We start from the raw sequence: 13,614 nt of genomic DNA on the forward strand, positions 1-13,614 counted from the left end.
TAGTCATCAGTTTGGCATATCATGAATTGATGATCAAGTACTTTGGATGACAAAATCTTTGTGGCATTACGCTGCAAGTTGGCACAAATTCTTTTCACCATTGACAAATATTCACAAATTTTTCCATGAGAGTTTGACTGAACTGCACACATGTTCTACTCTAGAGACTGTGTACTTTTGGAGTAAGATATGGCTTTGGCACACCTTGAAAGTGAGATATAATCTGACCTGTTTATAAAAGCGGACAGAAATCCTTTCAGTGTCACACTTGCAGCCACCGTCTGCTGATGATGATGATGCTGGGAGTTTTCATCTCTGCCGCCCTGTTCCTAGGGACAGCACAAGGAGCTTCTGTAAGTCCTGATTATTTCAAGTATAAGTGACAATAATAATGTTTGTGCAATTGAAAACATTAAAGTAGAATAATATAGAACAACTGAATTAGTGAAAATTGTCAGTCACTTAAAAAAAAATTATTCTCATGTCTGTAAAAATATTACGTTTTTTTAAGGAAAAACTACTAATGATCCACAACCAAAGCTGACAAAATATTGAGGTTACAAAAACAACTGTTCAATAGTTATTTTTGCATATATTATACTTAACACAGAGCATACCTTTTCTTCCATATTAAGCATTTATTTCTTGCATTGAAGATATAAACTTGCAATTATAATTTGTAAAAACACATTTATAACTTGAAACTAAGATACAAACTCACAATTCTGTCAGAATTATGAAATCTTAAAGGGATTGTTCGATGTTATATTTAGTTCATAGGTATAATTTATACTTCTGGATATTTATTGGGAACCCCCAGACTACCTGGGGCTCTAAGCAGCAGCTTACCTCCCTTACTGGTATCCATCCCTGACAATTACTGTCCTGTAAATATCTTGCAGTTGGGAGCTGTGCTCACTGAAGGAGGGATGGTGCAGGGAAAGAGTCATAGTGTTGGTCTTCTCCGCTACATGGATGTCTTTAAGGGTATCCCCTTTGCCGCTCCACCTGGCAGACTGCAGAAGCCGGTTCCTCACCCTGGCTGGGAAGGTGTGATATTTTGGGGGGGGGGGCTTAAAATAAGTGAATGTACTGATAGTGTGCTCTTGCTAACTTTACCTGCACAGGTGTCCTGAAAGCCACTGAATATAGTAAGAGGTGTATTCAGCTCAATCTCCTTCAAACGGATACCATGGGCAGTGAAGACTGTCTGTACCTGAACATATGGGTCCCTCAAGGCAAAACTGGTAAGGCAAAACTTTTATTAATTCACAAGACAAAGCAGAATTCAGAACTGCGTTATTAGCAAAACACCATAGTCAACTACAAAATGCTAATCTAATCGCATACAATGAAATTCAATAGGGTTCTATTGTTTCATGGGGACAGCAAAAGAAAACAGTCCAGGCGAGAAAAAATTCCTTGTTGTACATAAGGAATATAGTTCATGCAAATTCCCATCTTTAGACATTTTAAGTTTTATTTTTTTTTAAGAAAAACAAAAGGAAAACAAGCAAAGCATGTTACTAACATTTAAAATGACACTAAATGCATATTGCAAACACAACGGTGGAAGCATATAAATAAATAATTTAAACTATCCTGCACTTATAGATGTGTACAGCTCTGGTTTGTTTTAAACCAGCTCTTAGCCATTTATTTAAATCGAGTTATATCAGGTATAGCTTTAATTTAGGTTGGTAAAATGTTCCACAGTTTTATCATTCAAAACTTATCCAAAAGTATAAATTTACCCTATCTGGACTGACACCCTCTCCTCTGCAGTTTCCTACAACTTGCCTGTTATGGTGTTCATCTATGGAGGTGGCTTCCTGCTTGGCGGTGGTCAGGGAGCAAACTTCTTGGACAACTACCTGTATGATGGAGAGGAGATTGCAGATAGAGGTAATGTCATCGTGGTGACGTTCAACTACCGTGTCGGATCCATGGGATTCCTCAGCACTGGAGATGCTGATGCACCTGGTAAGAAGCTACATAAGAATTTTGATTTGGAGACATACAAAAATCTAAGCTCAGCTCCCTCTAAGAGAACATAATAATGAGGGGACAAATGGGACGGAAGGGAAATTAGTTTTTCTGTGATTTATTTTTTTCAATCCCCCTCAAAAATTTTGGGTTCGCTCACAAAACTCTCTTCAAAGACAAATTCGAATGTCTATTTGTTAGATCAGAAGAACAAAATAATGTAAACAAATGTAATGTTAAAGGGATAGTTCAGCCAAAAATAAAACTTCTCTCATAATTTCTTCACCCTTCACTTGTAATAAACCTGAACACAAAAGAAGGTTTTCTGAAGAAATAGCCATTGACTTTCATGGTGTTTTTGTTCCTACTTTGGATGTCAGTGGCTACTTTTGTCCACATTTCTCAGAATATCTTGTTTTGTGTTTGACAGAAGAAAGAAACGTATAAAAGTTTAGACTATATTTCTCATTTTTGGGTTAACTGTCCCTTTATTACCCTGGTTTCCTAAAAACACACAAGTGAGAAACAAAGTCATTAATATACAGTTGAAGTCAGAATTATTAGCCCCCCTGAATTATTTGCCCCCGTTTATTTTTTTTCCCCAATTTCTGTTTAACGGAGATATTTTTTTTCAACCCATTTCTAAACATAACAGTTTTATTAACTTACTTATAATAACTGATTTATTTTATCTTTGTCATGATGACAGTAAATAATATTTTACTAGATATTTTTCAAGACACTTCTATACAGCTTAAAGGGATATTCAAAGGCTTAACTATGTTAATTAGGTTAACTAGGCAGGTTAGGGTACTTAGGCAAGTTATTGTATAATGATGGTTTGTTCTGTAGACTATCGAAAAAAATATAGCTTAAATAATTTTGTCCCTAAAATGGCTTTTAAAAATTTTTAAACTGCTTTTATTCAAGCCGAAATAAAACAAATAAGACTTTCTCCAAAGAAAAAATATTATCAGACATACTGTGAAAATTTCTTAGCTCTGTTAAACATTGTTTGGGAAATATAAATTTTTTTTTAAATAAAATCAAAGGGGGGCTAATAATTTTGACTTCAACTGTATATACATTTCCCCCTGTCTCATTTTTCCCTACCACAGACCAAAAAATCCTGTCTTTCCAACTATGGAATAAATAAAGAGATCATTTGGATATTTCTCTAGGAAAACACGTTTTTGTGAACAAATAAAGTTAATGGAGGGCAATCTAAAAGTTGCTGAAGAAAACACCAAATCTTTTCAATGCAAGCAGATTTATTCTGTCTCATTTTGCTCCATCATCTACCATTTCTTTTAGGGATGCAACATTTTTTGCCAACAAATTTTTCCTATTTCTTCCAATGCACCTTGTTATTTCTGATATGATGTTCCTATAGTACGGATCAGTGGACCATTCTGTATATGCATGCATGATTGATTGAAATGATTGGGTACTTAAATGATAACCTGAGCATATCCTGGTGTACAGGTAACTATGGACTGTGGGATCAGCATGCTGCAATCTCCTGGGTTCACAGGAACATCAAAGCTTTCGGTGGAAATCCAGACAACATCACCATCTTTGGGGAGTCAGCAGGGTCTACCAGTGTCAACTTCCAGGTTCTGCATTAAAACAATTGTGTTTATTTTCTGTTTGCATGCTTATGTAATACATTTTATTGTTAGAGTTTTGCATAAACTCTGCTATTTGATATGCATACTTACTGAACCAAAATCCAAAAAAGCTTCTAAGATTTGTGTTCATTTCATCCTGTGCAGATTATTTCACCTAAAAACAAGGGCCTGATCCGCAGAGCCATCTCTCAGAGTGGCGTTGCTCTCTGTCCCTGGGCGATCAATAGAAATCCCCGAAAATTTGCTGAAGAGGTGAGCTTCACCTTCACCAATGTGCTTCATTCAGACCTAAACATCAAGTACAGTGCAGGCATTTGTATGCTTTTAGATCGCCAAGAAAGTAGGATGTCCCACTGATAGCGGGATGGTGGCCTGTCTGAGAAGGACAGATCCGAAGGCTGTAACTCTCGCTGGGAAAGTGAGGCTTGCTACATCTGCTACTGGTAAAAACATTCAGTGGCTACTTGTCTATTTTTAGACCTTTATATGATTTTTTTTGTACTTGTTCAAGCATAGTTACGATTCTGTAATTATTTTACTCTCATTTTTATTTAATTGCAGTCATTTCATTACATAAAGTCAGACATCATGACAGACTTTTTTTTTCATTTTCAGATGCTTTACTTATTTAAATGGCTTTTTTAATATATACAAAATTCAAAAACTCGAAATTACTGACACCGGTGGCTATTAAATGAACTGCAGTCTGCAAATTATTGCCTGTGCTCATGTAGATGTACAGAGTCAATGATTTAATACCTTATATACTCACAATGAAGTCCTTTTACCTTCTTTTATTAGATGGTAATAATGAATTAATTAATGGATGAAAAATGACAAAATAAACAAGACAAATGACAGCGGTGAGAAGTTAGGAAAGTTTAAGATCGTACAGTCTAAGGATGAAAATTTGAATAAAATATTTTTATATTATTAATAATAATAATAATAATAATAATAATATATTCACTTTAATGTAACAGACATATTTATCATTAGTTTATAACACAGTAAACACAATGCAACATCAAAATATTCTATTTTTCTTAGAACCCATTGTGCACAATCTGTATCTGTCCCCCGTAATCGATGGCGATTTCATCCCTGATGAGCCTGACACTCTTTTCGGAAACGCTGCTGACATCGACTACATCGCTGGAGTCAATGACATGGATGGACACATCTTTGCCACCCTTGACATTCCCTCAATCAACAACGCTCTGGCGACCACAACTGAGTAAGTCTTCTCAAATCATTATGTGAACTATTTTTTTAACCAATATGGTCTTCTTAAAAAAAAAATAGCGTACAAGTTTTTTTTTAAGTTTAGAAGTTTAAAGGCGATGATATTTTCTTTTAAAGAAGCATTTGATGAATAAAATACAGTAAAAACAGTAATACTGTGAAATATTACTATAAATTAAAGTAGGTGTTTACTATTTTAAAATATAACTTATTCCTGTCTTAGCAAAGCCGCATTTTCAGGAGTCCCTGATTTATCAGAAATCATTTTAATATGCTGATTTAGTGCTCGGGAAAGTTTTTTTAATATCAAGTTTGTAGAAACCTTAATTTTCATGATTGTTTGATTATAGAAAGTTCAAAAGAACTAACTTTTATTGAGATCCATGTTTGTTTGTCATATTTTTAATGCCTCAAAAAAGAATCTTCTTGATTCCAAAAGTTTGAACAGTAGTGTACAGTGGAGGAAATAAGTATTCAACATGTCACCATTTTTCTCAAAAAACATATTTCTAAAGGTGTGTTTGACTAGAAATTTTTACTAGAGGTTGATAACAACCAAAGAAATTCATTTATGCAAAGAAAACTATGTTAATTAGTTTACAAATTAAGTTATAGAGTGTAAAAAAAAATAATAATGAAATGATACAGAAAAATAGTATTGAATACATGAAGAAAGGCAGTGAAAGCCCAGACAGCAGCTGAAATCTCTCAATAGTTGTTTAGAAACACTCTGCCCTCCTTGTGTCATTTTATTGTCATTACACATAACATTTTTTTTAATATATATTTTTATGTTCGTATTGTTTGGGTTTTTACCAAAAATCCAATTCAATCCCATGTCAACCTTTAGAATATTTTTCCCAGAAAAAAAACATGACGTGAGCAATACTTTTTTTCTTCCACTGTATGACAAACCTTCCATTCTTGAAAAAAAAAAACAGTGATGTACGGTAAAAAATTGGACATTTAACAAAGAGATAAGCTGATACCTCCATAACTGAAAACATCAGTACATAACCTACTTAACAATATGCACTGAAAACAGGATTTTTAAAAACTGTGTTATGGATTCTTAACAGAGAGGAGGTCCAGGCTCTCGCTACTGCCCTCTCCAAAGACAGAGGCCAGGATGCTGGTATTGCAACTTTTCAGGAGTACACAGTTAATTGGGGAAGTAAACCTAATAAAGAGGAAATTAAGAAGACAGTTGTGGAAATGGAGACAGACTACATCTTCCTGGTGCCAACTCAAACAGCCCTGTACCTCCATAGTGACAATGCCAAGTAAGCTGACTTTGTTATTTACTGACATCTAACTGAATACTAGAAACTTTAAAACAAGCATTTGTTTTCTATTAGATCTGCCCGAACCTACTCATACCTGTTCACTGAGAGTTCTCGTATTCCTATCTTCCCTCTGTGGATGGGTGCTGATCACGCTGACGAACTTCAGTATGTGTTTGGAAAGCCTTTCACCACTCCTTTGGGCTATTTCCCTCGCCATCGGGACGTCTCCAAATACATGATTGCCTACTGGACCAATTTTGCTCAAACTGGGTAAGTAAACATTAAAAAACCTTTAAAAATAAAAAATAAAACATGAAAGAATCTCATTTTGATGTCCACATAAAAATGTGCAGAAGTGATGTTATATGCATATATGTTATATACATATATTATAAGTACAGGGTTGGACCCCCAATTGCCTTCAGAACTGCCTAATCTTTCATGGCATAGATTCAACAAGGTACTGGAAATGTTCCTCGGAGATTTTGCTCCATATTGACATAATATCAGTTGCTGCAGACTTGTTGCCATTTGAGTACAGCTAACTCTGTACATTTGACTATTTGAGTGCAGCTAACTCATGATTCGCACTTTATGACATGGCATGTTATTCTGCTGTAATTAGCCACTGTGGGTACACTGTGGTCATAAATGGATGGACATTGTCAGCAACAATACTGAGGAGGGCTGTGACGTTGACACAATGCTCAATTGGAACTAATAGGCCCAAAGTGTGCCAAGAAAATATTCCAGTTTCATGTTCTTAGCTGACAGGAGTGGCATCCACCTCAAGGTTCAACACATTGTGCCTTCAGAGATGCTCTTCTGCATAACAAGTGGTTATTTGAGTTACTGTTGTCTTTCTATCAGCTTGAACCAGTCTGGCCATTCTCCACTGACCTCTGGCATCAACAAGGCATTTGTGCCCACAAAACTGCCGCTCACTGGATATTTTCTCTTTTTCTGACCATTCTCTTTCAACCCTAGAGAAGGTTGTGCTTGAAAATCCCAGTAGATTAGTGGTTTCTGAAATACTCAGAAAAGCCCGTCTGGCACCAACAACCATGACACCCTCACTTTCACCTTTCCTCCCCATTCTGATACTCGGTTTAAACTGCAGCAGATCGTCTTGACTATGTATACATGTCAAAATGCACTGAATTGCTGCCATGTCATCGGCTGATTAGAAATTTGGGTTAACGAGCAGTTGGACAGGTGTACCTAATAAAGTGGCCGGTGAGTGTATATTTCTGAACAAATGAATCATATTATTCTGGCCTCTACTTATTAAAAATATGCATGGAAAAAAGGGAATTGTATTATGTTTTATATAATTAAAAACTAAGTCCTGTCTAAATCTCTGCTGTTCCTTTAAATCAGGGGTGACCAACCCTGTTCCTGGAGATCTACCTTCTGCAGATTTCAGTTGCAACCCATTTTAAATACACCTGCCTGTAATTATCAAGTGATGTTCAGGTCTTAACTAATTGGTTCAGGTGTGTTTGATCAGGGTTGGAGCTTAACTTTGTCAATCTTCAGGAACAGGGTTGAGCACCACTCCTTTAATTAATATCAAAACATAATTCTTACTTGACTCTTTCGTTCGTCCTCTTCACAGGAATCCTAACACTGGCGAGTCCAAGGTTCCCGTAACCTGGCCTGAGTTCTCCAACCCTGGCCATCAGTATCTGGACATCAACAACAAGATAAACACGAACAGTGTGAAGAAGATGTTGAGAACTCGCTTGGTTTACTACTGGACCACCGTCTTTGCCAGTTACCCAACTGTCAGGAACTGAGCACTGACAGTCCAACTGTAAAATCAGAATTGATCAGCTAATATAGTGTGAAGATTCATGTAATAAAATAAATGATGATGAAAACAAGTATTATTTTCTGTGTAGGTTATTAGTGACCCCAGTGACCATTAAAATAATTTCTGTCCTTGTCTGCAACTCTTTGCTTATGTTTACACAATTGAGTGTAGTTTATTCAGTGATGTAATACATCCACAAGGACATTGTTTGTGTTCTAAACAAAAAAAAAGATTTGGGAACACTTTACAGTAATATAATGATAACAAACATACAAATGTATGTATGTTTCCTTCCATTCCACAGTGCAGAGAGCAGTATTTAGATGAATATGCAAGTATCTGCTGGGTGCTTTCCTCTTAATATGAAATGAAAATGCCTCTAGATTATGCTTATTTTACCAATATATAATAATGCCTTGATTTTTAATTATTTAATTAGGACAGTAAGGTCTGACTTTGCTTAGACAAAAGTCTTGTCACTGAACAGAAATAATGTACAGTATAGAATATAAAGTCTGAATATTGAATGAATATAAATAAATATTGTGTATGACTCCCATGAGCTTGGAGGACTGCATCCATACATCTCTGCAATGACTCAAATCACTTATTAATAAAGTCATCTGGATCGGCAAAGAAAGCGTTCTTGCAGGACTCCCAGAGATCATCAAGATACTTTGAATTAAGCTTTATTGCCTCATCCTCCATCTTACCCCAGACATGCTCAATAATGTTTATGTCTGGTGACTGGGCTGGCCAATGCTGGAGCACCTTGACCTTCTTTGCTTTTATGAACTTTGATATGGAGGTGGAAGTATGAGAAGGAGCACTATCCTGCTGAAGAATTTGCTGTCTCCTGTGGTTTGTAATGTAATGGGCAACACATATGTCTTGATACCTCAGGCTGTTGATGTTGCCATCCACTCTGCAGATCTCTCGCACGCCCCCACAGTGAATGCAACCTCAAACCATGATTTTGACCAAGCTGATTTCTTGACTGATTTCTGTAAGAATCTTGGGTCCATGCGGGTTCCAATAGGTCTTCTGCAGTATTTGTGATGATTGAGATGCAGCTCAATAGATGATTCATGTGAGAAATATACCTTCTGCCACTTTTCCCATTAACTAGAATTATTATTTGTCGCACTTACAACTGGGATCGATGACAAGACTTTTGTCAGGAAGTGTACTATTATGATGCATTTAATATTGCATTGTATTATTTAGATGCTTTGCATTATTTAAAAAATGATTTGATTAAACAGTTTTATGAAAAAGGATATTTTTCATCATAGGTGCCCTTTAAACAGTTGAATTTCAACATTTTTCTCTTAAATCCATTAAGCCAATCCTCTTTTAGATTAGCCAAGCATAAGTCTCTGAATGGGATTAGAACATTAGCATATATACCAGGGATGGCCAACCCTGTTCCTGGAGGGCCACCTTCCTGCAGATTTCAGTTGCAACCCATATCAGACACACCTGATCCAATTAATTAGGACCTGAACACCACGTGATAATTATATGCAGGTGTGTTTGATATGGGTTGCAACTGAAATCTGCAGGAAGGTGGCTCTCCAGGAACAGGGTTGGCCACCCCTGGTATATACTATACTCTCATTCTGGCAAAAATAATCAAGGAACTTTGCTGTCATATATCATGGCTGTAGCAGGCACAATGATACTACATAGCACAAATAGATTAGCCGAACAGCTGAATAGATGTAAAGGAGGTAAAACTCAAGTGAAGTTGAAAAATCAGCTTATTTTCCAAAAACGTGGAGTGTTCCTTTAAATTTCCAAAACTGTCTTTTCAAAGCCGACATAAAGGTTTGTTTTCAAACTACTCTAGTTTGTTGTTCTTGTTCTGTGACCTCAGTTTCTTTTTTCTGCTGTTAATCAATAGCTTGTTTAAGTGATAACATCTTGTGGACAAACCATACTGTGTAAAAATGATTAAAAGTGCTCATGCATGCTGCATGTGTTTACATTGTGGCTTTGTCTGAAAGCTAAAAATTGTTCTCAATTGCTTGTTCCACACACCGGTTGAGATACAGTAGTTCATTTCTGAGGAAAGCATAGATGTATCCCTTCTTGATCTATGATACATCACAATGTGGAATTTGATTAAGTGAGAGTTCGGCTAAAAAAATAAATAAATATGGCTCATAAAAATGTAGAAAATTTGAGATATTATTGGATATTGAGAAATTAATATGGCAGCAATTAACTATTCATTCAATTATCATTACCAAAACTCTCTGTTTTGTTTTCAATCGTTAAACCCTTATGTTAACTCAGAAGGGTCTAAAATCTAATTTGTGAGGTGCCCTAATGTGCAGCTTATGATTGCGTTTGTGTATAAAAAGATAAGTCTGCATATAAATGATGTACAGAGAGTGACTATAGCCATAAGTCTTTAAACAAAACAGTGTTAAAGCACCAGTTTTTTATGTATTTCATATAATGTACAGGTTGACCACCTTGAGGTGGAAATATTTACATATTACATTTGCACTACAAGCTACTATATATTTACACAATCACCCTTCATGAATAAACAATATACAATGTTTTATGCATGACATGATTTTACATAGTACAATGCGATACTGGATTAACATCTACGTTGATCTTGGAACATTTTTGTTCAAAAATGTAATCCATACCTTTCCTCTACTCGTAAACCCAACCATAACTGTAAATTATTCCCAAATATATCTTATAATTCTGATTGGCTGATTGGATCAAGATGCTATATCAGCAACATGTCCTACTTGGTGAAATCAGGATAGCGTATTTTGGTTTGGGTATTTAAATACCAACATACAATCACATAGTATATTCAAATATAATATCAAATGCAAAAATGTAATTGTTTTTGTGCTTTTTTTATGGGTTCATACTGTTGCCACATAATTGTGTACGTATTGGGTTTCATGTCAAACACATCTTCCAAAGTATTTCAAAGTATACTTATGGATTCAGGATTGTGATTTGTTTTACGGTTAAGTTACTATATAGTTATACTAATTAACAGTCTAATTTAAAATCTTCACAGTCCTTATTGTTTTTCAGCTTGATCCTATTACTTATAGCACATCCATGCAGTGTGTGTGAGCAAAATTAAGTTTTAATAAATGAAAAGTCATTTCATTTATTCATTCATTCTCTCATTCATGCATCAACTACAAGACTCATCCCACTCTTCCATACCTTTACCGCTCTTCTCTTTTCCTTCTTTTTAGAATACAGAATCTCATGCACAAGAATGAGGGGAAATATGAAGCGTGTGATGAGAGAGATTGCTGGTGTGTTTCTCAGAAACATCAATTTAGAAATTATCCAACAATACATCCAAGTCAGTCCCCCTGGTAAGACACACACAAAAACAGTGCATTACAAATTATGAAGTATTGAAAAAAATAAAAAATCCACACGGCTTCTTCCATCCACAAAAAGGCCTGTAAACTAGAGGCAAAGATGATGAAGGTTACAGATGGCAAATGACATGTAATTGCTAGTTTCATTGCAAATGATCTGATCTGTAAATGTCAGTGTAAAAAACATCTGTGCATGCTTTCTATATAAAACAAATAAATAGTTTTGGCAGTGAACTGACTGTGAGCAAATACTTCGATGCGCACCTTGACATACTGTACTGTTCAACAGCTATATCGAAATAAAGACAGATAAGTGCTGCATACTTATGTAACAGAGCACAGGTGTACATGTATACACACTATCGCACTTCCATTCAAAATGCTGGAGTCAGTACTTTTTCTTTTTTTAAAGGAATTTATATTTTTGTTCATCAAAAATTTGAGCAAAAATTACAGTGAATATATTTATAATGTTTTTATTAATTGTTTTATTTGTTTTTTATTTGATTATTTATAGAAAATAATTTAAAAATGAAAACAAAGTTTAGACATAAGTATTAATGCTAATCAGTTTAACCATTTTCAGCACTGAAAAATTATAATAGACGTTTCCTGAGCAAATCAGTTAAAATAATTTCTGTCTGAAAAATATGACTGAGGGCGGGGCAGTGGCGCAGTAGGTAGTGCTGTCACCTCAAAGCAAGAAGGTCGCTGGTTCGAACCTCGGCTCAGTAGGTGTTTCTGTGTGGAGTTTGCTTGTTCTCCCTGCCTTAGCGTGGGTTTCCTCCGGGTGCTCCTGCTTCCCCCACAGTCCAGACATGTGGTACAGGTGAATTGGGTAGGCTAAATTGTCTGTAGTGTGTGTGTGTGTGTGTGTGTGTGTGTGTGTGTGTGTGTGTGTGTGTGTGTGTGTGTGTGTGTGTGTGTGTGTGTGTGTGTATGGATGTTTCCCAGAAATGGGTTGCGGCTGGAAGGGCATCCGCTGCGTAAAAAAACTTGCTAGATAAGTTGGCGGTTCATTCTGCTGTGGCGACCCCGGATTAATAAAGGGACTAAGCCGACAAGAAAATGAATGAATAAATGAAATATGACGGGAGGCTGAAGCTTGAGCAATGATGCTGAAAGTTTAATTTTGTATCAAAGAAATAAATACAATTCGAAATATATTACGATGTAAAACAGTTATTTTGCATCATATTTTTAAACTATTAGTTTTTAACTGCATTTTTGATCAAATATAAAAAATGTAAAAAATAAATGAATAATTTTATTCATTAAGAAATCTGAGTAACAGGAAAGGTATTTGAGGCTAAAAAATGTTTATAAACTTTTTTTAAATTATAGAAAAATCTAAAAAAAAAAACTAAACATAATTGTTAGTTTAAACAAAAGTATTAATAGTAATCAGTCAAACCCTTTACAGCACTGAAAACTAATAACAGATGTTCCTTTAGGAGCAAATCAGTGAGATTTATTTCCGTTTGAAAAATAATATGACCCTGAACACTGAAGCAATTATGCTGAAAATTCATATTTGCAAATAAATTACATTTTAAAATTTTAAAATACAACCCTGAATCAGAAAAAGTTGGGACAGTATGGAAAACACAAATAAAAAAAGAAAATGGGGATTTCCAAATTTACTTTGACATGTATTTTATTGCAGACAACATGAACACAAAATATTTCATGTTTTGTCTGGTCAAAATAATTTCATTTGTAAATATACATCCTTTCCTGTCTTTTAGACCTGCAACACATTTCAAAAAAGTCAGGACATGAGCAATGTAGGGCTAGTATTCAGGTAAATAGTTTAAATAATGATGTGATTTGAAACAGGTGATGTCAACAGGTGATTGTAATTATAATTTGCTACAAAAGCAACATCCAAGAATAGGTCAAGTCTTTTAGGAGTAAAGACGGGCCAAGGATCGCCAGTTTGCCAACAAAAAAAAAGTATTATATTTTTAAGATTTGTGCAATTATATGTTTAAAAACGATGGTCCTCCAAGAAAGATAGGACCGCATTTGGATTTTTCACCTTCAACAGTGCATAACATAAAAGATTTAAGGATCTGAAAGAATTTCAGTGAGTGAAGGACATGGGGGCAAGCTTAACAACAGTGTTCTCGCATCCCTCAGGCAGCACGGCATCAAGAATCGCCATTCAAATATAAGCAGTATCATCACAAGTACCACAACACCTAGTCAAACCACAAATGCCAGTGAAAACTGTACTGTGCCAAAAGATAGCCCTTTGATAACAG

General features: G+C 35.4%; 1 protein-coding gene across 1 annotated transcript; it reads left to right on the plus strand.

Moving 5' to 3' along the window:
- The first annotated feature begins 258 nt into the window (after positions 1–258).
- Positions 259–8,103, plus strand: cel.2 (carboxyl ester lipase, tandem duplicate 2). The gene is given in 11 exon segments (NM_001025173.2): positions 259–353; positions 903–1,050; positions 1,128–1,247; positions 1,786–1,983; positions 3,472–3,602; positions 3,762–3,869; positions 3,946–4,060; positions 4,668–4,854; positions 5,942–6,145; positions 6,221–6,418; positions 7,767–8,103. Coding segments are annotated over 11 exon segments (1,656 nt in total). The 5' UTR covers positions 259–287; the 3' UTR covers positions 7,948–8,103.
- The last annotated feature ends 5,511 nt before the right edge of the window (positions 8,104–13,614 follow it).

Source organism: Danio rerio, chromosome 21 (assembly GCF_052040795.2).
Source record: "Danio rerio strain M-AB ecotype USA chromosome 21, GRCz13ab, whole genome shotgun sequence".
Classification (NCBI taxonomy): Eukaryota; Metazoa; Chordata; class Actinopteri; order Cypriniformes; family Danionidae; genus Danio; species Danio rerio.